The sequence below is a fragment of the Arvicanthis niloticus genome, chromosome 11, assembly GCF_011762505.2.
Source record: "Arvicanthis niloticus isolate mArvNil1 chromosome 11, mArvNil1.pat.X, whole genome shotgun sequence".
NCBI classification, from domain to species: Eukaryota; Metazoa; Chordata; class Mammalia; order Rodentia; family Muridae; genus Arvicanthis; species Arvicanthis niloticus.
This window is the reverse complement of record NC_047668.1, coordinates 69,798,945-69,826,201: the sequence shown is the minus strand read 5'-3', so window position 1 is coordinate 69,826,201 and position 27,257 is coordinate 69,798,945. Positions and strand designations below refer to the sequence as shown.

Below are 27,257 nucleotides of genomic sequence, written 5' to 3'. Positions count from 1 at the left end.
ATTAATGATGTCACCCAAACAGTTTCGATACTTTTTCATATTGAAATATACGTATTCAAAACCAGGGCACGCTAATGCACACCTGTAATTCCAGCATTTGGGGGATAGAGGCAGCAGGATCCCGAGTCCAAGGCTAGCCTCTCCCAAATAGCAAGTTTGAGATCATTTTGAGCCTCACGAGATATTTCGTCGACAAACCATAAACAAACAAACAAACAGAGGTAGATAGACAGATGTGTGCTTTTTAATTTTTGTCTCCCTTGTACTGTTTTCCTTCAGCCATAGATGCAATTCAGTGGGAAATGGAGACATCTTTCCCATGCTTTGTTTCTTTAGACAGGACTCCAAATAGACACTCCATGTTTGTTGGAGGAACAGATGGATTGTTAGTTCACTTCATTTAGACACCGATGTGTCAAAATGCCTGGCAAATGTAAGAAAGGGGTTATTCGGTTCATAGTTTGGGAGGACAGTCCTTCATGGGGAGAATGAATGGAGGAGCAGGTTCTGTAGCTGTGCTACCAGGAACCAAGGGACTCAGCCAGATTACATTCACTTTCAGGAAGAGGGACAATACCGGTGCCTCACTCCATGACTCCACTCTCAGTCTAGAACCCTAGCAGATGGGGTGGATTGCCTCCATTCAAGATCAATCTCACCACAGTTAAACCTCTTCAGAAACACTCACAGACTCACCCAGAGATTTGTTTCCTAGGTGATTCTTAATCTCTTCAAGTTGTCAGCCAAGACTATTCTATTCATACTGCATTTGAATGGAATTTTGTGATTCAATTACCAAGAGAAGACCGGAAGATGCCCAGATTTTTCCTGTACCAAGAAAGAAATAAGAGAGTTACATATGACTTTAATACTATACTTGGGAGGCAGAGGCAAATGGATCTCTGTGAGTTCAAGGCCAACTTGGTCTACATATCAAGTTCCAGACCAGCCAAGTCTACATGGTGAGATCGTCCTTAAAATTAAAAAGAATAATAGCATCATCCATCTACAAAGTAAAACTGCTATAGCTATGGGCATAGTTCTAGAGGGAAGTGTAGCTGTTATCCATCTGTATTCTAACTTCCCCTGAGTAGAGCAGGAAGAACCACAAAGGAGCCTCTCCTTATAAATTTACTAATAAGTGTCTCTGCTCACATCTGTGGTATCAGAAGCTGATATGGGCTGGGCAGTGGTGGCGCACGCCTTTAATCCCAGCACTTGGGAGGCAGAGGCAGGTGGCTTTCTGAGTTCGAGGCCAGCCTGGTCTACAGAGTGAGTTCCAGGACAGCCAAGGCTATACAGAGAAACCCTGTCTCAAAAAAAAAAAAAAAAAAAAAAAAAAAAAAAAAAAAAAAAAAAAAAACAAACCAGAAGCTGATATGGGACTGGCAGCAATGCAGGGCACTCATGGAGGACATAGGACCAGCAAGAAAACTGTGTTCTGTGCTCTGTGAAGTTTCAGTTAGTGATTCGGGGGAGCTGTTTTTGTTATTTCATGACAGGGTTTCTCTGTATAGCCCTGGCTGTAGAAGTAGGATCCAATTCTACCTCCCAGACCCATGCTCCCAGAAATAAGACCTTGACCATATAGCTAGGCTTTTCTCAGACTAGATCATAACTTAAAATAACCCATACCCATTTATTTTAATCTACATTCTGCCATGTGGCTGGTTACTCTTAAAATAGACCACAGTCAGTGTTGCCCCGTAGGACCTGAAGGAATCATACCTCTCCCCAGGATCAGCAGGTGGATGTAGGTTTCTCAGGATGGTTGTGTGTTGGTCATGGCAACAGTTTAGAGAGCCCCTGATGGGAGTGATAGCTGGAGAAATCTGACCACAGCATCCAAAAAGGCCAGAATGATGAGTCCTTCCTTGCAGCATGATCTCTCCATCTGTCATGGTCTTTTTTCCATACATATAAACATACAGTCATGATCATAAGTGAGTAGGTCATACCCAAGTCTCTAACAAGAAGGTGTAGGAGCTGTAGAGTTGGCTCAGTGGTTAAGAGCACTTGCTGTTCTTACAGAAGACCTGGGATTGGTTCCCAGCACTCACATGGTGGTTCACTATCATCCATAACTTCAGATCCAGGGGACCTAATGCCTTCCTCTGACCTGTATGTATACATATACACACAGACAACACACTCATACATGTAAAATAAACATCTAAAAGGTTTTTATAATGTGTATATTTTATCTTATTTAAAAATGTGGTGTGTGTGTGTGTGGTATATAAGCATATACAGGACGAGGAGTGATGAGCATGCCTGTGTGTGCTTGGAGGCCAGAGGGGTCCTGTTCTATCATGCTCTACCACTGGAGCTAGGCTGGCAGCCTGGGAACCCCAGCAATCTTCCTATCTCTGCCTGTCTTGTCTTCCCATTAGTGCTGGGCTATAGCTGCACATGTAGCCACAACCATCTTTTAATACTGGTGCTGGTATTTCACTCAGATCCTCATCCTGTCCACTTGCTTGCTAGTAATTTTACCCACTGAGCTGTCTCCCTATTCCCAAGAATGTATTTTTTAAAGTATGGAAAAATGTCCAATATGTATAACAGAAATTAGTGTAATGAAATATGGTAGGAATACTTCTCTTTCCAGGAGACTAGAGTCTAAAGCTGCTGCCATGTGGCTTCCTTTACATTTGATGGACAATATTTTTATTCCAGAATTTGGGCTTACTTCATCCTGTAAGATGTCTAATAGTTTCCATGGCAGGCTGCAGCCCACTCGGTCCTCTGATTTTCATGTTTCCAACCCTTTTCCGTGACATCAGGAGCCAGCTATCCGAAACAATTTTAAAAGACTTCACATTGTAGCACCATGCTTTGAAGTTTGGTGTTATTCTTTCATAGTAAAGAGTGTTTCTTCAACTGGTTTTTTAAAGTAACAAACTTAACTGATTTATTGAAACTTTTCAACATAACAGAAATTCCGGGAGAATTAGAGTAGGGAGTGTGGCTCAGTGGTGGGCTGGCTCACAGTGCAGCTACTCTGGAGGTTAAGGCAAAATTAAGCTCAGAAGTTTGACATGAGCCCAGGGAACAACACAGTGAGACTGTATCTCAATATTTTTTTAAATTTTATTTACATATTTTTAACTTTTTAAAAGATATTTACTTTTATTTTAAGTATTTGGGTCTTTTACCTGCACATACGTCTGTGTGTACATTGCCTGTAGAACAGGCATTGGTCTCCTGGAACTGCAGTTACTGTGAGCTACAACGTGGGTACTAGGAATCTAACGTGAGTCTTCTGGAAGAGCACAGACACACATGCAAGGGGAAAAAAACAAAAACAAAAAATATCATTCACATAAAAACAAACACATTATATGCATGTATGCAAATACCATAATGAAACTCATTCTATGTACAATTAATATATCTACATAAAAAAAAAGATTTCTCAAGGCAGTGCCAGATGATCAGTCAGTCTCAAAACACTGGAGGAGTCAGTCAGCCTCAAGTTTCTTTTGTATTTTGTGTTCATATAGATGAGGCTGGAAAGGCAGCCAAGTAGCATTGGCACGATGCCGTCACCTTGGCACACTGTCACCATGGGGATCTATTCAAGAGCCTGTAGGGTTTTTTTGTTTGTTTGTTTGTTTTCATTTTTTCAAGACAGAATTTCTCTGGCAATCCTGGAGCTCACTCTGTAGACCAGGCTGGCTTTGAACTCAGCAATCTGCCTGCCTCTGCTGGAATTAAAGGCGTGTGCTACCAAGCCTGGATCCATGAAAGAGTTTTAAGCAAAGAAGTCCTGTATTTTTCACAATCCCTAGTATGGTAGGACACCGGCTTGAGGCTGGTTCTCCAGTAGCAGTTCTCAGTGTGCCCGAGCTTTGACACTGCTGTACATGCTTGTCAGACACACACGTTCTCAGGCTGGGATATAGCTCATGGGAGGAGTAGAGGGAAGGAAACCATAACTAGAATATATTGTTAAAAAATCTATTTTATTTTTATTTAAGTACTGAGGCTACAAAGATCCCTCGGGGAGAAAGTTTCCAGTGCCACAAATTAGACGGCAACAGCAAACATGGAGGTGTCTAAAACTTACTGACTCATCAGCCAGAAGGTAGTAGGAAAAAAAAGAATTTTCTCTTGCTTATGGCTCAGGTAGTACAGAGAATTTGGCAGGAATCACTGGCTAGGGAGAGGCAAAAAGAAAGAGGCCCTCAGACAAGAGATCCAGACAACAAGCTCTGAAGACAGGGACTTCATCTGGCTCCTCTGCCAGGCCAAGGCCTCAGGCTAGTCCAGCTCTCCTACCTTAGAGAATGGCGCCTACAGATAAACCAGGAGAAGAAATGCTTTTGTTGTTGTTGTTAGTTTTTTAGTTTTTTTGAGATAGGGTCTCACTACATACCTTCGATGGCCTAGAACTTGCTATTTAGACCATGCTTGTAAGTCAAAGAGATCTACTTGCCTCTGCTTCCTGAGTGCTGGGATTAAAGTCATGGGCCACAACCAGCCCTAAGAAATATATAAAACTATACATTGTGTGTATATATATATTGGCTTTTTTTAAGTTCCAAAAGGCTTTTCTGAAAATTGTCTTGCAGAAATATATTTGTCCGTTTCAAATATTTAAGCCTTATATCTAAAATTACAGAGTTCACTGTCATGTTGGGGACAACAGGCAAGAATCTTTTCCTTGAGAGAATTGCTTTTCTTTGAGAGGAATTAAAGTTTACATCATTGCAGAAGAGGAAGAACAAAGGGAAGCAGATGAAGGAATGGCTGAGACCATCAGTCGGGTCAGGAAACACCAAATAGTTGGGAGCAGAGAGCTGCAAACTTCCCAGGATGCACTTACACAGATGCGAGGAGCCAGCCTGCCTAGAGTTACCAAAGCACTACCTGTGGTGGGAATGATTCGTCAGCACAGTCTTTCCCCAGGAATGACACCTGCCTGTTGGCAGTCTTCCTTTCCAACAGTGTACAACCTGGAGCTCTAGGATACAGGCAATGCCCCATCATGTCTGCCTGGGTACAGCCAAAGGGGACAAGGGAGCCAGGCTCTTTTACAGATGAACATGGAAGCCAAGCCGCAGTGTTTTGATTAAAACGTCTGTAGGGGTATTTCTGGGAGGGTCTTTTCTTCACTGTTTATATGAGCAGAGCTCAAGATTCTCTACTGTTGTAAGGAAAAGCAAAGATTTTTCTTTGCCACTAAGTCTCATGGAATACACTTTCTGGCTGTCTTTGCCTTTTGTTTGTTATTATTTTTTTTATAACCCTGTGTATTTCTTTCTGTTCTCTGTACTTCTGGATCCCTTTAGAGGAAGAGATATTTTATCATCCTACTCTGAACCTCTAGACCTGGTTAGGGTTAGGGCTCTGACGAGCAGATGTCTACAGTGGATGCTGAGGTGTGGCTCTACCGCTAGGATCAAGGAGCTTCTTCCCCTTCAGGCACTCATTTTGTCTGTGGTAGCCCAGGGCTAGTCTAATGGCTACTGGATACAGACACATCAAGGCTCCACGGCTCACAGCAGGATTGGCCCAGGCCTCTGTTGCAAGTTCATCTCAGTTCAACTCTTTCCGGCCAGTTCTTTTTCTCTCAATCCCTTACAAGGGCTGCTCTCAAGAGTAGTCTTCATCCACCCTCTCTCACGCATGTCTCTGCTTGAGGTCTGTTTCCAAGGAAACCAAAGTAGACAGTGTTTAATAAATATTTGTTGAAGGAATGAATAGGCTCTTCCACGGTTCTCACGCAGAGCTGAAATATTGTGGAAAACGTTTAACCTTCATTTGTATATTTAACACTTTGTCATCTCAGGCCTTACAAGTCAGAACTCACAATCAATCCATTCACCTGACCCCAAGGTCATGGATGGCTTACATTATGACAGTATCAATGCCCAGTTGTTGTGGCTATATTGTCATTTGACCACCAGATGGCAGAGGTGACACTTGGAAAGCCAATCTTTCTGACCCTGCCTCATCCATTCCGGGATTTAACATGAAACCTAAATTACCCATTTAGTAGCATTAATTCCCAAGGCCTTGTAATTACGCCTTTGTTTCGCTTCATGGGGAAGCGTGGCTGCTATAAACAGCCGTGTTTGCATTTAGAGAAAGAGAAGTGTGTGGAGTACACTAGCAAGAGCCCTTGCCTGAGCATCAGGATGGTGCACACCTTTAACCTGTATCTTTATCTGTCAACCAGATGAGAATTCCAGGGCTTTGTGGGTCTGCAATGAGGTGCATGGCTGAACTCCCTCTCAGCACATGGCTGGGGCTTCTCTTGTCTCTTTGACTCTCCCAGGAGTCTCTAAGAAGGTCCCAGTAATATATCCTTCAGCCTAAGGCAGACCCACGGCCCAGCACTGATTCCTCCTCTGTGAGGCCCTTCCAAGTTTGTGGCTACTCTCAGAATAGCACAAAGGTCCCCTCCATGCTGGGGCACACAGCACATTTTATTTCTCCCAGGAATCCTCATCTTGGTCCCTTTTTGCTTGTGCGTCCTGCGAAGGGATGGATTGTTAACTGCACTTGAATGAGCTTTTCACACTACACTGTCTGAATGCCCCTATTCCCACACCCATGGCTGGCCAAGGATAGGGGCTAGCCTCAGCAAAGCCAGCGTACTTGATCTGTACAGTATTGCTCAAGTTGTGTCTCGTTCCACATGGAGTGTGTGAGGCAAGGAGGTAGGCTGAGGGTAGATGGCCAGGTGAGAACTGGGAGTCAGTCTCACTTGAAAACTGAGGCAAATGGAGTGAGAAGTCTGTTGACAGGCTCTCACCCTAGGTTTTTAAAACTTGAATGTATGAGTAGTGTACTGATGCTGTAACAAATACCACCCTGTTAATGGCTTAGAACAGCATGCATCCATTGTTCTGGTAGGCTAAAGCATGAAATAGGTCTTAATTATCGAAGTAGCATAGGATGCAGGGAGTTTCCTTTTATTGTTTATTTTTTTATTTTTAATATTTTCAATTTATTTTTACTATTTTATATGTATGAATATTTTGCCTGCATGTATGTCTGTGGACCATATGTGTGACTGGACCAAGGAGGTGGTGGGTGCTGATGCTCCATGTGGGTGCTGGAAAACAAACCCCAGTCTTTTGCATCAAGGGCTCTTAAGCACTGAGCCAACCCTCCAGCCCACCCTGACTTTTATTCTTTAACAGCATTGTACACGACATTCCTAGATTTTGGGATCACCATGTGGTGACCTTTAGGGTCATAGTATTTAGCCTACTGGGAAAGTTTATGGTCTAGGGTCAAAGGAGAATGAGACTACTGTTTCAGAAACTGTGGCAGGGTTTTTCATGTACAATCTCATTTAATTCTCACACCAATATGACAACAAAGGGTGTGCATGTATATGTGTGTGTAAGTTAGAGAACAACTTTCAGAAGTCAATTCTCTCCTTCCACCATGTGGGTCCTAGAGATTTTACTCAGGTTGACAACAAGAGCTCTTACCTACCCAGCCATCGTGTACATATCCAGCTGTCTTACCTGCCCACTGCAGTTATTTATTTATTGTCTTATTTCCTGGAGATGGGGTCTCATGTAGCTCTGTTTACCTTGAACTCACTCTACTTGAGTATGGTCTTGAACTCCTTCCTAATCTTCCTGTTTTACTCCCAAATATGTCAGCCACTGTCCATAGCTTTGCAGAATTTGCACACTCAGTACTAAATTTCATGCTAAGGTGTTTTGTATGTGTGTGTGTGTTTATGTGTGCATGGGCATAATCATATGTGTGCGGAAACCAAAGGACAACCTTGGATATCCTCCCCTCCCCCCAGCACCATCCACCTTGTGTTTTGAGACAAGGTCTCTTATTAGCCTAGAATTCTGGCCAATGAACTCCAGAGATCCATGTGCCTCCACCTCCCTAGTACTGGGATTACAAGTGTACTAAGGTATTCTTTTAAATTATTCAATTATACCTAGGCAAATCTTTTTCTGATTTGTAAAATGGGACGGCTAAATGGCCAAGAGGTTTGTATGGGGACTAAGATGACAAGTCTAAGTGGGTAAGGGTGGCCCCAATGAGTGCCCAGCTGTTATTGTTACTGTCAGCCCCGTCTTTCCCTGGGATCCCCTGGCTCAAATTCCTGTTTGTTTTGGCAGGCAGAGTCCCACTCAGTTCAAGCCAAATCCAGCCAAAGTGGGCAGATGTCAGTGTAAGCTTTGAAATTAATTTGACAACATTAACTTAATATTGCCACAAGGACAGTGTCAGGAGCCACTCAGTACAGCACTCAGTTGCTCAGAAAGACAGGATTTTTGTAAAATATTTGAATTTAAAGGAAAATGGTCCTAGTTTGCAAACTTCCTTCCAGGACAGTCTGCCATGCCCAGCACAGCTCCAGGGATGGGCCTGCCGAGGCTGACAAGGTGGTGAAGAAAGGACAGGCACACAAAGACAAACTGGGACTGGCTGACCTGGGCCCTCTGATGGAGAAGCCTTAGCACCCAAGAACCTCAGCAGGTTTATTATATACAGCTGAACGGGGAGCTGGGGTTAATGCAAACAACTGAACATGGAGGCAGTTTTAGCAATTCTGGGTAGGGACAGTCTCTCTAGGGGAGCAGTCTTCAGGCCATAAACATCCAGGAAGAGAAAGCTATGGTGGAGATATGTGTACTATCTGTATGTACTAGCAACATCTGTACACGACCAAAGGAAGGCTTTGCCGGTCCTCGGAGCCTCCTCATGCGTGTGTGTCAAGGTTTGGAGGGGGTGGAGACTCCCATCTTCCCATGGGTCTGAGGCTATGGTCCTTCACATGGCTGGCTCGCGTCAACAATACACATTCACTTAGGACTCCACATACTCAGGGCTTCCACGTCTCCCCACATTCTAAGAGGTAAATCGAATTTTGCTTTGAAACATCAAAAGTGTTAATTAACTTGATGCCTAAAAATGCCTCAGTTAGCTGGGCAGTGGTGGCGAAAGCCTTTAATCCCAGCACTTGGGAGGCAGAGGCAGGTGGATTTCTGAGTTCAGGCCAGCCTGGTCTACAGAGTGAGTTCCAGGACAGCCAGGGCTACACAGAGAAACCCTGTCTCGAAAAAACAAAAAACAAAACAAACAAACAAACAAACAAACATCCTCAGTTATGAGCCAGAGAGATGGCTCGGTGGTTAGAAGCATTGGCCACTCTCCCAGAGGACCACATTGTGGTTCAAGTATCCACAGCTCCATTTCCAGGGGACCTGATGCCTCTTCTCTCCTCCCATGGGCATCAGGCACACATGTGGTACACTGACATGTGCAGGCAAAACACTCACACGCATTTTCTAAAAATGCCCCCAGATAGCTGTTTTGTGGGATATTTTCCCAGCCCTGCTGGATGGTAAAGATTGCTGTGCCTTACTGCCTGTTCTTATTAGTCACTGTGCTGTTAATCTGGGTCTGATGCATTCAGGAATCCAGCACAACTCTCTCCCACAAATGGAGCCGTATGTACTAGTCTCTCCTGCAGGAAGGACTGAGACTTGTGATTCATATGGATAAGCCATGTTTTCCACTGGCTCAAGGCTATGCATTTTAAATCTGTATATGGTTTCATAACCCATTCCTATCTTTAAGATGACAATAACGCAATGTAAAAAAATGACTTAATTTGTTGTTGTTGTTGTTGAGATGTTTTAGTTAGCAATTATAGATGAGCAGGGCTTGCTGGCAAGTAGTGGTGCACTTCTTTAATCCCAGTACCTGGGTGGATCTCTGTGAGTTTGAGGCCTAGTCTACAGAGCAAGTTCCAGGGCAACTGGGGTGAGACGCTAACAAACAAAAAATGTACATAATTTAAAAAAATGATCCTTACTATTTCTTAGTTTATGTGAGCGCATGTGTGTATTTGTATGCCGAGTGTACAAGGGTGCCACAGGAGGTCAGAGGAGCTCATCGTGTATCTTGTGGGTTACAGAGCTGCCTAATGTGGGTGAGGGGAGGAAAATCTGATTCTCTGTGAGAGCAAGCACTCTTAAGGAATGAGCTGTCTCTCTAACCTCTGAAAAAGGTCTTAAAAGGTAAGTTCATTCAGGAAGGCATGGTGGCACGTGGGTAAATCCTAGCATTTGGGAGGCAGGGACAGGAAGAGCAGGAGTTCAAGACTATCCTCAGTTACACAGTGACTTTAGGGCCAGCCTGAGCTACATGAAACTCTGTGGGGTGTTTTGTTTTAGAAGAGAACAAAGATATATTCTTTAAATCAGTATTACAAAATTAAAGCTTAAGAAGAGAAATAGTTAACTAAAGATGTTACCAGTCTGATCAACTACTGTTCCCCATATATTACTTTTCAGATCTTATTCACAGCATGCATATTTTATGAACTTGTGACTTACACATAAAATTTCATGTTCTAATAACTTCAGGCTATATTATTTCTATTTTACTTATTACTGTTTTCTTATGAGGTTTAAATATTTGCTTAAGTAAAAAAGTCTAAATAACTATGTTCATGACTTTAAAAAGCAATTTTTATGAATTTTATTTTATAGTGATTATTCATAATACATATATTGTTTCTATTTCTTTCCTTTTTCTTTTCTTTTCTGTTTCTTTGCAAGAGGTTTTTCTGTGCATTTTTGGTGGTCCCAGAACTCATTCAAGACCAGGCTGGCCTTGAACTCAGAGATCTGCTTGCCTCTGCCCCCCAAGTGGGAGGACTAAAGGATTGTGCCAGCAGGCCAGGCAATTCACTTGCTATTTAAATTGAGTTGACAAGTTATTCTTGCATACTTTTGAGTAGGAGGTAAATAAGCAAACGTCTTTTTAAAAATAAGTATTTGTTTTATATACTTTAATGATGTCAAAGCTGTATTTCACATTAAAACATGTTATTATAAGCTGCCTACAATCTCAACATATGGAAGGCAGGAGGAAGATCCAGAGTTTTAGGCCAGACTGGGCTGCACAGTGAAACCTATCTCTAGAAACAAATCTTTTATTCACACAACACAGAGCTAGCTACACAGCACTGACAGTGAGGCCATACATAATTTCATTCTCCTAAACCCAGTGTTGTGGAATGAGGGCCTCCAAGTAAAGTAGGTGCCGTCTATAACAATTTGCTGTATCTGCTTAGAAGAGTTCATCACAGTCTGGCCTGTTGACTGCTGACATTCCCTCATAGAGGAGGAGGAGGAGGGCAGGTCACTGGATCCTCACCTCAGAGTCTAGTTGCTCCTCCTAGTCATGTGCATGCAACTCTGCCCTAACTGCACAGGCCTTAAGAGAGACTACAGCATGCTGGTTAGGGGAAGTCACCTGAAGGGGGTTGTGTCAATGCAGCCATGGAAAAGCCATCAACCATGCTGGATGAAGACTTTCCAGTGTGACAGGCTTGGGGTCACCTGCATAGGAATTCTACTGCTGTGATCAAACACCAGGACCCAACGGCCACCTCAGAAAGAAGGGGTTTATTTTGACTGAACTTTCACATCACAGTCCATCAATGAAGGAAGCCCACACTCCTCCACGGCTTCTGCTTCAGTTCCTGCCCCAACTTCCTTCAGTGATGGACAGAGATATCAAGGCAGTTTGCTCCTCCTGGTTTGTTTAGCCTTTCTTGTATCATCCAAGACCACCTGCCCAGGGACGGTGTCTCCCACACCAATCATTAATGAAGAGAATGTCTTACAGACTTTCCCACAGGCTCATCTTATGGAGGCATTTTCCCAAGATTCCTTCCCAAGATTCCTTCTTCCTAGGTATGTCTTAAGCCTGTGTCAAGTTGACAAACAACAACAAACAGCACACTGTTGGCTCCCAAGCTGAACTTGGGTGGAATGGGACCCATTTTTCATTGGGACCTTATAAGAAGGGAACAGATGTTATTTACATCTTGTCAGGAAAGGAATTCTCACAACTATCAGTGTCTTCAAAATGCATAGGCTGGGTGACATCTAACTAAAGGCAAAAATTCTGTGCTTTGCTGCCACACAGTGGTGAAGAAGGCAGGTATCTCTGTGCACTAAAACTGGAGGGAACTTGCTGGCCTTGTTTTAACTCAGCATAATGTTTGTGGAGTTAGTTATGCTTGGCACAGCTCAGTCACCAGGGATTTAAAGATGGTCTCTGTATTGGGAAACTCCTAACTTTGCAGGAGGCCTAATGACCGTGCAGAACTAAGTTCTATATATTAACAAAGTGACAGTGCTCTGAGGAAATAACCCAACAACAACAAATGGAGAGGGACATTTCCTTGGATTTAATTCAAGAAGTGATATTGAGCCTTTTCCTCAAGTGAGAGGAAGTTTATAGCAGTTAGTGCTCTCAGGAGTGTTGAGATCTTTCACGTTGGACATTGTTACTATCACTTTAATAGTAACATGGTTGTTCTGGCAAGGGATCACATCCAAAGATAGGATCTGCCAGAATGCAGACACTCTGCATTTTAGTATGATCTGTCTAGAATGCAGACACACCCTTAGTACACACCTTTAATCCCTAACAATGAAGGTAAAGCTAGTTTGTAGAAGGAAGCAGCCATATTCGAAAGTGACATCTAATTGAGGGACAGACCAAGTTGAACTGGAGAAAGATTGGACAGAATGAGTCAGAGATAGGCTATGTCCAACTCACATTAGCACAGAAAACAGAGGCTACTTAAGATCAGTGAGAGAGAAAAAGTGTGGTGTGGTGTGTGTATGGCAGTTCTACTGGGACAGTTTTACACAACCAGGTTACAGAGAGAACAAGTTAGACACAGGTCAAGACAGAACTAGCCAGAGAATGAGAAGGAGTCAGAAGATTAGAACATATTGCCGAAGTTATGAGGCCAGGGGAAGCAATTCAGTCAGAAACTGAGAAAAGTCAGACTGAATCAGTCAGCTTGGAAGATTAGATTGTACAGAGGCTTCCAGGCCTAGGCCTAGGGATGGTTAGAACAGAGAAGGAAACACTGAGCTCAACTCAAGCTGTGTTTGCATAGTTTGGGTATGGCTTTCATCTCATCATTTTGTCTGAGGAAATAAAAGTCACATTTACAAAACTGAAAAGTTTTATTATGCTTTCTGAAAAGAAAATAATTATTTGTACGAGAACCTTGCTGGCCAGTTGTCCCGGTTCTTTAAGTTGGCTTTACATACAGGTAGCAATTGTGCTGGCAATTAAACCCTTCTCTTGTCTGTAAAGGCTGAGTTTCATTATTCAACTGTACTTATGCATGTAAAACATAACTGTATCTGAAATATTCTATTTTTAAAAAGAACAACAAAAATCCTCCTTTATCTAACTAATGGGAATTTATTTTCTAAGATGGAATCCAGGGCCTCAAGCAACCCCCAGGTCATCGTTGTCTTCTTCTCCTGCTCCTCTTCCTCCCCTTCTTTCTTCTCTCCCTTCTCTTCCTTTCTCCTTCTCCTCCTGCTTCTCCCCCTCTTCTTCTTCCTCCTTTCTCCTCTTCCTTCTCCTGTTCCTCCTCCTCCTCCTATTGAGACAGAGTCTTGCTATGTAGCTTTCTATAGCCCAGAAGAACTTACTGTGTAAACAATGCCAGCCTCAGATTGAAGCAATTCTCATTTTTTACATATTAAAGTTTAGATGAAAACAAACTTAAATGGTACTGTAGAAATGGATAGATAAAAATCATAAAAGTAATCTACATATACATAATTTTATTTAATGTTATAAATACTCATAAAATCCTTTAAAATTCTCCTGGAATAGTTTTAGAAATACTTAGTTACCTTTTTATTAACTTTTTATTATTGTGTGCACATATGCACAAGAACATATGTAGAAAAGAATAGATTCTGGGAGTTGGTTCTCTCCTTTCACCATGTGAGACTGATTTAGGTCACTAGACCTAGCAGCAAGCACATTTGCCCACTGAGACATCTCTCTGGTCTCAGTTCTTAATAAAAATAAAAATAAAAACAAAAGCTTATGGCTCAGAATCATGCTACCATGTTTTGAAAAATTCAAATACTTTAAATCAGTCACATGCGTTGTATCCATCAAAACAAGACTATTTTCCCCACATGAATTATGATTTCAACCTTTAAAAACAACATTTTTTTTGGTCCCCACTTCCTCTAGGAGTCACTCCTCTATTTATAAGGCATTCATTTCAGGACTCCTGCAAAACAATGTCAAAATCTGAGGATGTTCAAGTGCTCTGTATCTAGAGTCTAGAATTGTAGCATCTCAATATAACCAGAGTACATTCTTCCATGCAGTCTGAATCACTTGTAGATTACGTATAATACCAATCCAGTATGAACACTATGCAAATAGTTGTCCTACTGCATTGTTTAGGGGACAATAAAAAGTCTCTACGAGTTCATTGCAAACCTGTTTTTCCTGGTTCCAAATGTTCTTAATCTACAGTTAGTCCAATGTGCACACTTCACCTCTGATTTGTCTGGACAATTCCTCTTCTTTTCCTAGTTGTATTTAAACCTGCTCCAAGCAAACTTCTGCCCCTACCTCTCTACAGACTCAACATCTTTTCATAGCTCAGGCCAGAAACCTTAGAATGTTTTATTTTTTTAAACTCATTACCCCACCCCCACCCCACCCCATCCTATCCTTTGAAAAGCTGTTAGTAAGTACTAAATTTTGTCTGGCATCTGTCCATTCTTCCCACTCTCTAGTAGGCTGAGCAACTAATACTTTGCCTTCCTACTTCAAAGACTAGAACGCCTCTGTTCATAGAAAGCCTCTCTACTGGTTTTCTTACATTTACTAAGGCCTCTCTTCCAAACCAGGTAGTTCCAATGATTCATCTAAAATGTAAATTGGATCTCCTTACTTTTCTACCCAAAATGACTCCCCAGTTCATTTAACACAAAAAGTCCAAGATCTCACAATGATCTGAAGGCTTTACATAATAGGAACTCCTTAATTTCATTTCTTAGAACTTAATTCTGTGCTCTTGGCTTCAGGAAGCAAAGTTCCTTGCTGGTCTCCCAACAAGCAAGTGCTTGCCCTAGGACTTTTCAAGAAAATTTTTGTTTCAGTTATATGTTACAGGCAGCCCACTTAGACACATTTTACAGTATATTGGAAGACTTTTTCTAGCCAGCTGGAACTACATGCAGGTGTTTGGGTGTTAAGTGTAGCTTGCTTGTCTACAGCAAAAAGGTGAAAATCATGTGCTGGCATCTTGCTCAGCAGTTTCAGGGATCTTTGCACAAGTAAGTAGTTTAGCAGAAGCTATGTTAGTTGGGGCATCTTGACCTTGGGTTCCTAGGATAGAGTTTGGTAATTCTCTGTGCACTGTCTTGCCCTGTCACATTCCCCATTGGTTCTATAGGAATGAGTCAAATGACTGACTTATGTTCTAGGGGGAATAGTCAGTCCTAAGGACCAGTAGCTTATCTGAGTTTATTCTCTGTGATGTAGTTGGCCATGCAGTTGGGAATGTGGGGTTCAACTTTTAGCCCCGTCAGACTAAGAATCAATAGTGTGGCTAATGCTCATAGTAAAGTGGTCAGCCATGGAGACCAAGTAAACAAGAGACTAATACTAATTTTTACCTGATCAATGTCTCCTTTTTTCCCCTTTGAGGTTTTCTTTGACCATGGCAGCTTTCTCTAGTTATTCCTGATTGGTTGGCATATAAACAGCAAGTTTCTCCTAAGGCTATGTAAGGTCCTGTTTTATAAAAAGAGGGTCTAGACTCCTTCAGTTCTGTAGGACTGCCTCTGTAAAGAAGTCAACTTGGCTCTCCAGCCTAGAAAGAGAATTCCCCAAATAATCTGTTTAAATCTATCTGGAACCCGAGTTCCTTAAAGTTTTGGTTCCCCAACACTCAAGGCTTAGGTGCCTATGGTCGTTTCACTGACAATTCCTGCCCCTTCTAGCATCAGGACCAGATTGGGACCCATCTGTCTTTTGTTAACATTGAGTCAAGGCCAATATGAGTTCTCTCTTCTTCTCCATTATAGTCATATACCTGCAGGATAACATATACATGAAGTGAAGTATGACTTTCCAGTGAGTTGGAGGAGGATCCAGTTAGTACAAGCAAGCCAGGTGATTGGAGGACGTGATGTGAGTACCTTGTCCTTGGCAGAGGTACTGTATGTCCTTGGCATAAACACTGTACTCCCTGACAGCCTTTTTCTAGCCAGTCTTCTCCACAACCTGATTTACTGTCTTCCTACCCATCCCCTAGACTCATATTGTTCTACCCTGGAAGGGACATAGGAGAGCAGAGGTCTACCCAACAGACAACAGTTTATCATCCAGTTTTTCTGAGTTCCCACATCCTGGTTTTAGGCTAAGAGGGATTGTGTATCCTGGGTTAGTAAGCTCTGGTCGGTCTTATCTTTACTAGGTTTGAGGTCCAAGTGATGGTCCATCTGTCATAATTCCCAGTAACCTTTATTCAAAAGACAACACCGGCTACTATGATAGCAGTTAGGGTGGTGAAGATGACTAGTGTCATGGTTTGTATAAGCTTGGCCCAGGGAGTGGCACTATTTGGACATGTGGCCTTGTCAAAATAGGTGTGTCACTACGGGTGTGGGCTTTAAAACCCTCATCCTAGCTGCCTGGAAGTCAGTATTTTCCTAGCAGTCTTCATGAACATACAGAACTCTCAGCTCCACTTGAACCATGCCTACCTGGACACTGCCATGCTCCCACCTTGATGATAATGGACTGAACCTCTGAACATATAAAGCCATCCCCAATTGAATGATGTCCTTTATAAGACTTGCATTGGTCATGGTAACTGTCCAAAGCAGTAAAACCCTAACACAACTGGGTTGGATCCCTTCTGGACAGGTTCCAAGGTTGAGACAGGGAAACTCTTTACCCAAACCAAGTCTCCTGGTTGGAACTGCTAGGTGGATTTGGAAGTAGGATATGTCAGGACTCCTTCACAGTCCAGTCAATGGCCCTGCAAGTTTCCTGCAAAGCCTTAAAGGACTGGAGAGAGGGATGACCATACATTTCTGCTTGGGGAGTCGCTCAGAGTTTGTCGAGGATGGGAGGTGTTTCCCAAACATAACTTCAAAAGGAGGAAGCCCCTCCCAGTAAAGAGCACATCAGGTCCTGCCCAGGGGATGGGGAGGAAGTTGGTCCAATGTTTTGTCAGTTTTCCAGGATCAACTTGGTCTCCTTAAGAGTTCTATTCATCTTTTCTACCTGACATGAGCTCTGTTGGCTTTTCACACACTGCAATTTTCAATTAATATTTGATACCTTTGTAAGATTTTGAGACACTTTTGAGACATGGAAGACCAGGCCACTGTCAGACTCCAAAACCAGGGGCAGTCCAAATCTAGAAGTTTTTTTTAGTAACAATCGGACCAGTCTCTGTTTGGGTGGAATAGGCCTCCACCCATCCTGAGAAGGTGTCTACAAATGGCAGCAAATAATTATTCCCAAACCACTAGGCCCAATTTCAGTAAAGTCAAACTGCCAGTGCTCCCCAGGCCCATTTCCTCAAGCCTGGATCTCTTGTTGGACCTTCCTTCCCCCTTTGGGATTTACCTGAGTCCAGGTGGCATGTCTAAAAGTGGTGTCTTCAATCAAGCCTCCCAGTTTGGAACATAATACCTGGGTCTGAGGAGTTCAGCAGCTTTGTGGTCTTTAGGTGGGTAGTTTGGTGGAGACCCAAATCCAGTTGTCTTCTCAGTCTGACCTACACCATCTACCATCCTTGTTTATGCTGGGTAGCCAGTTTTTGTCTCACCCATACCAGATGGTCCAGGAAGTGGGGTACAGGCAGGGATATCAAGACTTGAAATCCCTACTGGTTTTAAGGCTCCTTCTTGGGGCAGCCAAGTCAGCTACTCTGTTGCCTCTGGCTTCTGGGAACAATGGCCACCTTCTTGGGTAAACAGATGGTTTCCAATAGGGCTATTTCTTTTCTATTTTTTGATTTACTTCCTGCTGAGGTTAGCAATCCTCTTTCTTTATATAGAGCTATCACATGGGCCTTGGAGAAAGTATATGTGCTGTCAGTGTATATGGTGACAGTCTTGTCTTCCCCAGTGGCATACTTGAGTCAAAGGTAAAGTTCAGCTCAATGAGATGAAAGTCCCCCTGCTTAAAGATTGTGCCCAGATAGTCAGTCTTATCTTAGGTCACCACTTTTGCCCCAGTATATTCCATCTTGGACAAAACTGCTCCCATCTGTGAACAATGCCTCATCCAGTGTTGCCAATGGTACACCAATCCAGTGTTGTCAATGCTATACCAATCAGATCAGGTTTGATAGACTGGATCAGGTCAGTCACCTCAAGACAGTCATGCAGGATCTGAGGAGTTGTCATTTGGCAGGAGACTAGCAGAGTTGAGGGCTGATGTCTTGTGGAACCAATGCAGGGTTGATCCAAAGCAGGGCTTGGTATTGGATCACCTGTGTGTTAGACATCCATCTCTTGGGTGCTTAAGAGTGTCTTTCTCTCTCTCTTTCTTTCTTGTATATGAGTACACTGTAGCTACCCTCAAACACACCAGAAGCGGGCATCAGACCCCATTACAGATGGTTGTGAGCCACCATGTGGTTGTTGGGAATTGAACTCAGGACCTTTGGAAGAACAGTCAATGCTCTTAACTGCTGAGCCATCTCTCCAGCTCCAAAAGGGTCTCAACAGAATGTGGGACTGCCAGTTTGTGTGCTAAAGTTAATCCATCAGCTTTTTTTCCCCTTACCAACAAGGTGGCAGTAATGACACTCATGAATACTGACCATCCAGCTGCAACCAGCTCAAATTTCTTGTACAGATCTGCCACCAATCTTTTCCAGGCTGCCAGGGTTTGTGTGAGGATCCCGAGACAATGCCTCTGGCATTGTTCATGCACAAGTGAATGGTTTAGTAATGTCTAGGAGGGCCAGGGCTGGGGCAGACACCAAGGCCTCTTTCATGGCTTTGAAGGCCCTCTGTTTAGTCTCAGTCCATCCCAAGGGCTGGGCTCTCTGTGTGCTGGCATAGAGGGGCTTGACTGTCTCAGCACATCTCATCCATGGCCAGCAGTTTCCAACCACCCTCAGGAATTCCCATACTTGTTTTTTATCAGAGAGTAGGGATTTTCTTCAACTGGTGATTCTGTTTGTTGTTTGAGATTTCTTTTCTGCTACCTGTTGTGCTCCAGATTTTTTCTGCTTTTTAATTCTTTAGCTGGCAGAGAGAATTAACCCAACCCAAACCCCTAGATTATCAGTAGTGTGCTACTGCTAGGAAAACCCCAGGGACCCCAAAAGGGAAGGCCCACTGACTTGGTCCAAATGACAGTCTTGCCTCAGCACAGGCGGCACTATAGAATTGCTGACTGACATTTTCAGCATTCCTCAGGAACTTGAGAAATGGTTTCTGTCTGCCAGGAAGAGCCTTTCTATTTGCCCTGCTTCTGACAAATAAGACATCTGCTCCTTGTTGATATGTACCTATGCTACCCTCCAAACTCTTCTGGTCCCTTTCCATACGTCCTAGTTAGGCATTTCCACGCACAGACTAGTATCCTGGCCCTTTTCACTTCCTCCTCTAACCTAACCTCCTGGGCTGCTTCAATTCACAGGCTTCCCTGCTGTTCATCCTCCTTAAAACCTGCATGCCCCGCCCCACGACTCTACACCCCCGCCCCGGACTCCTCCAGAGCAAATGTCCCTATATACCAGCACAAATGCAGCACAGTAGAGAATGGCATATTATGTTAACAGTGAGTCGAATTATCATCACCCAGTTTTAGGTGGGTGACCTAAAGCAATGCTAAAAGATGTGAATAATATACACAAAATCAACCAAGCTATTGTTTAGTGATACATGTGGCAGAATCACAAAGAAATACAAAGCGCTGTAATGTAAAATTAAGAAAAGAATTCAAGGCTGAAAGCCATTTAGCCGATGAACCCAATTTTCATTGTTTTCCTCAACTATGCATCTCAGAGCCCAGGCCAGTATCCTGGCCTTTTCAGAATCTTGTCTGTCTTGTGATCTTGTCCCTTGTCCCAGCTCCTTACTGAGGTTATAGGTCTCCAGTTCTTACTCATTTTTAAAGCACTGGGCTGCAAGGCAGTTTGTGAATTGAGTAAAAGATACAGCCTTTAAGGCAGCTTTCAAGACTCGGACAGTGGAGTTCAAGTCGTCGCTGGTGACTTCAGCTGGCCCAACCGTCCTCTAGTGTAGTTTTTGCCTGTCTCTGCGTTGGGCACAGTGAGTGTAGAAAGTCTGGGTCGAGACAGAAATGTCGGCCTGACGCCTAGACGTGTGGAGGCTGCAGCCCTGCCAGCCAGAAGGAGGTGAGCAGTTCTCACCTTTCCCATCACAAGACCGCTAATCAAGAATTGTGAAGTCGCGGTCTATCCAAATCCCTCGCGACCGCCCTCTTTGATGACGTCACGGAACGTCCGTACTTCTGATTGGAGGAGCGCACTCGGCAACTCTCGCGACATTTCCTTGCCTGATTCCCGACCTGCCTCCGTTTGCCGAGACCGGTTGTGGATCGCGCATCACGTTACCAGCCGCCGGGACGCCGTACACTTTGACAGGCCTCCGGGACTCGTCCAGAGGTGGCGACACTTTGCAGACGTCCCCGGGCACGAGGTTTGGCTCGCGGGCGTGCTGCCTGCCAGGCGCGCCGGCGCGTGGGACCTACTCTCCATACTGCGGCCGGGACAGCGTACAGGCCACCCCGAGGGTGCCAGCCGTGGCCCTTCAGCGTTGCCAGGCTGTAGCTTCGGGCGCTGAGGTCTCCATGGAGACAGCCCTTTAACCACGTTTTCATCTGTCTTTTTGTCAGTTCGAACTCCACGTGGGAGTCGGAAAGATGTAGATGGGAGGGAAGCAGCAAGTGGTACCCTACGGGCTGAGACGTCAGGCTGGACGGGGATTTTCGGCCCAGTTCACCAGGACACACGTTTATCCCTCGAACGCGCAGAATCACCGAGTCTATTTTGTGTAGTCCCTAGGACTCCGGGATCAAATACTGCTGCTAACTTGCCATTTAAAATCAGAAGTGTCCCCTCAGTTTTCTTCCTCAGTACTTTCTCAGTGCTTTGTACGCTGGCTGCTCGTTTGGGAAATTATTTCTCTAAATTTAACCCAGACCTTCAAGTCCTTCCCTTGTTGTCTCTGTCTAGCTATGTTTATTCTTTTCTGGTTGACTGCCCATTTGCCGTTATTGTATTGACTTGCTGTCCAAATGAACTATAAATTACCTAGTTTCTGGAGCACTCCGTCACGTCGCTGTAGCTGTCCTTTTAGGTAGCAGGTAGCTTCCCATAATATCTCTAGCAAATGTTAATTAAGAATTCCTTGATTTATTTCACCAAATTTTCATAAAGCATTTACTGCATGCCTGAACGGTTAAGGAGTTGAGAACTAAAATACTGAACACAACCATTCTGTTAATTCATTGTAACCTTTACGGAGTTTACTGCTAGGAAAAACAGGCAATATACAGGTGTGCAAGTTAGTCTAATTTTAGATAGTAATACATGCTGTGAAAGAATTAACACAGTGGCATATGTATCAGAATGATGGCATTTTAGGTAATGTTACAGAAAGCTCTAGGGTGGTATTGAATCAAAACCCTAGATAACAAAAAAAAAAAAAAAAACAAACAAACAAACCATGTCATATGTGTGGGGCAGAGCATTATTTGTCAGATCTGGAAGTCTCAGGTCTTAAGGTGGCAGAACAGATTCATCTGAAATAAGTGGCAGAGGAACCTGGGGCCAGATTGTTTTCAGGACAAAATTCAAACCCAAATTTGGATATTAGTAATTAATAAATTATATTTAGTGCAGGGGAGACTTTTGGGAAATTTTTAAGCAAGTGCATGGTTAGACTTTGTTAGTGTTTTTAAAAGATTGCTTTGATGACTGACAAGAATGGATCCTTCAGAGGCAAGTGGGGGCGGTTAGGAAGCTATGACGGAAGTTTAAGTGAGATATATTGAGTCATTTTCTGCCTGGAGGTCTGAAGGTAGCCCATGCCTCATTTGACCTCAGAGGTGGTCTTTTGACTTAAGCTGGAATCTGTCTCCTCAAAGCTTTCTTTGAATTTATCCAAATTTCTCCAGTCCTTTTCAATGGGACAAAAGAAATTTCTCCTTCAAAGCAGCACCTAATTTAAGGACAACAGAGTGAGACCCCATTCCAAGCAACAGTAGTAAAAGCCCTAAACAAACAAACAAGCAAATAAAAAGTCCACAGTTTTTGTTTTGCAAACCTGACCTCCTTAGCTCAGTGATGATTCTCATTCAGCCTGGGGCAGTTGTGCCCTCCAGTAGTGACATTGTTGGGAGACATCTATTGGTCATCTTAATTTGCTGATAGTAAGATGTTCCTGGCATCTAATGGGGTGCAGGTTGGGGAGGCTCTAAGCACCCATAGTGCACAGCACAACATCCTCAGTAAGAGTCACATGGCCCCAATGTCACTGTGTTGCAGGAGAAACCCTCCACTGGACCACTGCCTTAAGTTCTTCTTCCTTACAGAAACTGCTGACCGTCCTGTAGGATGGGTGTGAAGAAGAAAAGAGAAATGCAGTTTGCTGTACTGACTATCTGTCATCAGGACCTGGAAACCTTGAGATGTATGTGACTTTTAAATTTCATTTGTCCAGTGAACAAATTGCAGGTTTGCAAGCAGAGTGTTTGAATCTCTGGAACCTATAGAATATAGTGTTAATTCTTTCTGTTTAATTTTTCCATTTTTTTTTAAATCTAGTTTTGGATAAAAGCTAGTTTTGTTGAGTATTTTTTTGTCTTTAGACTGAGTTCTACTTGCTATTTTGGTTTGTATCTGTCTTTTTATTATTATTATTATTTTAGATTGTGTATATAAATAATCCCTGTATGTACACATCTGGAGCTCACAGAGGTCGTAAGAGGGCATCAAACCCTTAGGAACTGTAGTTATGGAGTATAGTGAGCTGCCATGTAGGAACTGAACCTAGGTTCTCTACAAGAACAGCAAGTGCTTTCAGCATCAGAGGCCCTTGATCTAGTTTTATTTTATTATTTATATGTGTGTGCTGGCTAATTGTGCTTTGTTTTTTTTTGTTTTTTTTTTGTTTTTTTTTTTTTCTGTTTGTTTGTTTTTGTCAGTTTGACAGGAGTTAGAGTCATTTGGGAAGAAGGAACCTCAATTGAGACAATTCTTCCATTAAATTGGTCTGTGGGCAAGTCTGTGTGTATGTGTGGTAGGAGGGAATTTTCTTGATTAATGCTGTGAGAGGGCTTAACTCGTCGTGGGCAGTGCCACGGTGAATAGGTAGTCCAGCATTGTATAATAAAACCAAACTGAGTAAACCGTATGGAGCAACCAGTAAGCAGTGTTGCTTCCATGGTCTTTGCTTCAGTTCCTACCTCTAGGTCCCTGCCTTGAGTTTCTGTCCTGACTTCCCTTTAGTGATAGATGGACTGTGACTTGGGACTTGTGAGATAAAATAAACCCTGTCCTTCTCAGTCTTTTTTTGGTCATGGTATTTCACAGCAATAGAATGCAGACTAGGACAGTATGTGTATATGTGGGCATGTGCTTGCCCTGACACAGGGGTAGAGGTCAGAGGACAACTTTTGAGAGTTGGCTCTCTGCTCCACTGTTTGGGTTCTGGGGCAGAGAGAGAGAGAGAGAGAGAGAGAGAGAGAGAGAGAGAGAGAGAGAGAGAGAGAGAGTGAGTGAGTGTGTGTGTGTGTGAGAGAGAGAGAGAGAGAGAGAGAGAGAGAGAGAGAAAGAGAGAAAGAGAAACTCAGTGTCAGGAGGCTTGGTGGCATCACCCATCTGCTGCTCCTGGTTTCTGTCCTTCTCAACTTTGCAGAATGTATAAGAAAGGTACTGTTAATCCCTATGTAGTTACATCATTGAAATTTTTGTTTGTGTTCTTTAGCTTTTGCTGATGCCGAAGGGAAAAATCTAGCTTCTTTGCTATTACATTGTGTACAGCTCAGAGATGGAGTGTTACAAATTCACTCTCTTAAACAGGTAAAGCTGAGATTTTGTTCATGGATGTGTTTTGAATATTATCATGCTAGTATAGATTTTAGAAATTAACTGACAGTTTTGGTTGCAGTTACTTAATGCTAATTTGCCAAACAGTAGTTTTTCTTTTTCTGTTCATTGTATAATGTCCTTTTATTCAGAGCACCAATAGAAACAGTAACTTGCTTCTACAGACATGGGACTGTAAATAGGAGACAACTGCGTGCAATTTTTGTGAAGATATTTTTCTAAAACATTATTTATGTTAATTTTGAATCTATAAAGCTTTTAGCAGACACATTTGGAAGTTAAACTATAGATTGTTTTTATTTGTCTTTCAGCATTTAAAATTTCCACACATGAATATCTATTTTGAAACTAGTTAAATATTACTCATTTTTAAAGACTGCTATAGATTTTCAGTGTTGCCATCCATTAGGCACATGACTCTCAGTGGAAGTGGTCCAGGAAGTAAAGATGGAGGTGTTTATGTTAAAGGTTTATAAATCTTGGAATCAGAATGGGTATGTAGCCTAGTTGGCAGAGTACTTGCATGTATAAGGCCCTGGGTTTGATCCTTAGCATCACATAAATCAGACATAGTGAGACATGCCTGTAGTCTCAACTCTCAGGACAGAGAAGTACGAGAATCGAAAGTTCAAGGTTATTATCCCCCTTCTCTTCAAAGAAAAGAAAAATGACTTAAAAGAATATTTGTAATCATGTAAGTTTGATGTATTTGACATTAGAAAAAAATTACTTTTTTTTTTTTAATTATAGATTGTGCCTTTCCTGGAGAAGGTTGATAAAAACGACATGTGTGATCCCGTTATTCAAAGTTGTTTGGATATTTTAGCAGGCATTTATTTTTCCTTGACTCTGAAGAACCCTTTGAAGAAAGTTTTGGCAAGGTAAAGAAAAAGAAGGGAGATAAGTTGAATGCTACAAAAAATAGCTAGAACTGGGGACACACTTGATGGTAGTGTGAATACCTACCTAGAAGGTAGAAGGCCTTGGGTTCCATTCTCAGCGCTTAAAAGAAGAAAGGAAAAGAAAAAGCAAGTAAAGTTCATACACTGTTTTGGTAAAATTGAACCAAAGTATATTGCTACATGTTTCATCTATACTGTGTCTGAGGGGCTTTAGAAAGCAAAAACCTTAGGTTATAGGATTTAAAAAAAAGTTGTGCATTCAGTGGGCTTCAGTTTCTTGGCTTCTGGGTCAGTTCTTTTATATATATATTTTCTTTTTAAGATTTATTTATCTATTTTATGTGAGTACACTGTCACTATCTTCAGACACACCAGAAGTAGGCACCAGATCACATTACAGATGGTTGTGAGCCACCATGTGGTTGCTGGGAATTGAACTCCGGACCTCTAGAAGAGCAGTCAGTGCTCTTAACCGCTGAGCCATCTCTCCAGCCCCCTTATATGGATTTTTAAGTTTATCATCTTGCTCTTTTTCTCTGTTCCCATATATTCTAACAGGATTATATGTGTGATATAAAATATTTAAGTAATACAGAAGTGTACAAAAGCAAGTAAGGTTGGAATCCACTATTTCTGCTTTGTTTCACTGTCTTTAGGAAAGGGTCACCACTGTAGTTTTGATTTTTGGTTTTTAAATCCTTTTCTTTGAGTTTATCATGTACTATGTTTAGCTTTAAAATTTTTATATAAACATGATTATATTCTACATAATACTCTGCAGTTTGTGTTTTTACTAAAGTATATCTTGGAGGGTTAGTTAGATGGCTGTATGGATCTGGGTACTTCCTGTCAAGTCTGATGGCCTGAGTTAGATATCTGCAACCTACAGATAGAAAGAGAGAACCAACTTCTGCAACTTTATTATTTCCATATGGATGCTGTGTTACCTACATGCTCCCCTCAGGAAACAGACAGACAGATAAACAGGGAGGAATTTCCATATCAGGATAGCCTTCTTTAAAAAAAAATTCACCTGTTTTTATTTTGTATGTGAGTCCTTTGCCTACATTTATGTCTGTGCACATACTCCACCTTATTGACTATGACTATATCTAAATGTGTATCATTATACATATTATTTGGTTCATTTAATGTCCTTGTCACCAGTGAATACCTTATGTTTTAGATTTTATTATTCTGGCAATGCTATAGTGATATTCTTTATCATATGCAAAGTTTGTGTAATCATTTGTCAGTATTTCTCGAGTGGGATTTCTTGACCACAGGCCTATTTTGTAGAAGTTGCTTTCTCTTTCTCCTAGGCTGTTTACTTGTACTTCCACATCTGTGGTGACACAGCTAATTGCTTTGTGTCTCCAGCACTGGGCGATACTAGTCTTTATAGCTTTAAAATCTAAAGATGAGAAATGCTATTTTATTATCATTACTTTCCCCCGATTGTTGTTAGTGTTGACCTTTTCTTGGTGCTGGGTTTTTCCCTATGGGGATTCTGTAGGTTAGGATCTCTCCCTCTGAACTCCATCCTCAACTCACGGTTGAGTATTTTATAAGGTGTGGAGTTTGATTATCTTTTAAATTATTACATGTATTTTCATTGTGCCAAATGCATTCTCTTATTTTCCACCTTGTACATGATACGTTGTCTTTATAGAAATAAAAGACTGTGACTCTGCTGATCCTTCTCATTAGGTAGATTTCTAAACTTTATACCTTGTTTTCTTATGCTTCCTTTAATTCTAGATTGTTTGCTTGTCTTACTTATTTTGCTCAGTTTAAAAATCCATCTAGAGTTGGTTTTGAGTATTCAGTAAGATAGAGATTCAGTTTAGTTTTCTGTTTCATGTAGGACCTCTGTATCCCAGACCGTTGGCTCATGTAGTTCTCTTCATCTTTGGAATATGTGTTGCCATTATGTATTTTATATAAACGTGGGTTTGACTATTTTAGACTTGTGTATATGTTTTGAACTAATCCCACTCTTTCATGAATTACTTTCCTACTGAGTTTTCTTTTTAAGAATATTCCAGTTTTTAGATTTATTTCTTCTGGAAAAGCAGTGAACTTTTCAAATACAAAATGCTTCTTGTTTTGATTTAATTGGACTCAATTTGACATCAGTTTAGTTTTTATATTAAGAAAATTCTTGCTGAGCTCTTAACTGTGCTTTAAGCACATTTCTAGGAACTGGGATTAAATGAATAAAACAGGTTTGATTTTTCTTTTTGAATCTTACATTCTGAGGGGAAGATAGAAAAGCCTCTGCACCATGTGGTAAAGCCATTCTAATGGTGACTGCATGGTGCTTTCGTACTGTTGCTCTGGCTACAGCACCGAGAACAGCCTGGGGGTCAGAAATAGCAAAATGGAGCCAGGGAGACCGGTGAGAAATGGTAGGCCAGGGAATTTCACTGGTGGTGGTG

The 27,257-nt window shown here is 42.2% G+C and overlaps 1 protein-coding gene and 1 long non-coding RNA gene across 6 annotated transcripts in view; one reads left to right on the top strand and one right to left on the bottom strand.

Moving 5' to 3' along the window:
* Positions 1–222: 222 nt before the first annotated feature.
* Positions 223–20,265, bottom strand: LOC143443929 (uncharacterized). Of its 2 annotated transcripts, XR_013113374.1 has the most exons (5): positions 17,446–20,265; positions 3,159–3,265; positions 1,729–2,119; positions 697–828; positions 223–424 (listed from the first exon to the last, which is right to left on the bottom strand). It is a non-coding gene; the product is annotated as an uncharacterized LOC143443929 (long non-coding RNA). The 2 variants fall into 2 exon arrangements; XR_013113373.1 differs by having other exon boundaries at positions 223–828.
* Positions 20,266–20,362: 97 nt separating this feature from the next.
* Thada (THADA armadillo repeat containing) overlaps positions 20,363–27,257 on the top strand; it is a 294,393-nt gene continuing 287,498 nt past the window's right edge. For 2 of the 4 annotated variants that reach the window (XM_076942389.1, XM_034514071.2), the window contains exons 1-4: positions 20,363–20,501; positions 22,352–22,496; positions 23,793–23,887; positions 24,665–24,795. In XM_076942389.1, the coding sequence (XP_076798504.1) occupies positions 22,421–22,496; positions 23,793–23,887; positions 24,665–24,795 (302 nt within the window). In that variant the 5' untranslated portion in view covers positions 20,363–20,501; positions 22,352–22,420. The remainder of the gene's footprint in view (positions 20,502–22,351; positions 22,497–23,792; positions 23,888–24,664; positions 24,796–27,257) is intronic. The other 2 variants (XM_076942388.1, XM_076942387.1) reach the window with 2 other exon arrangements.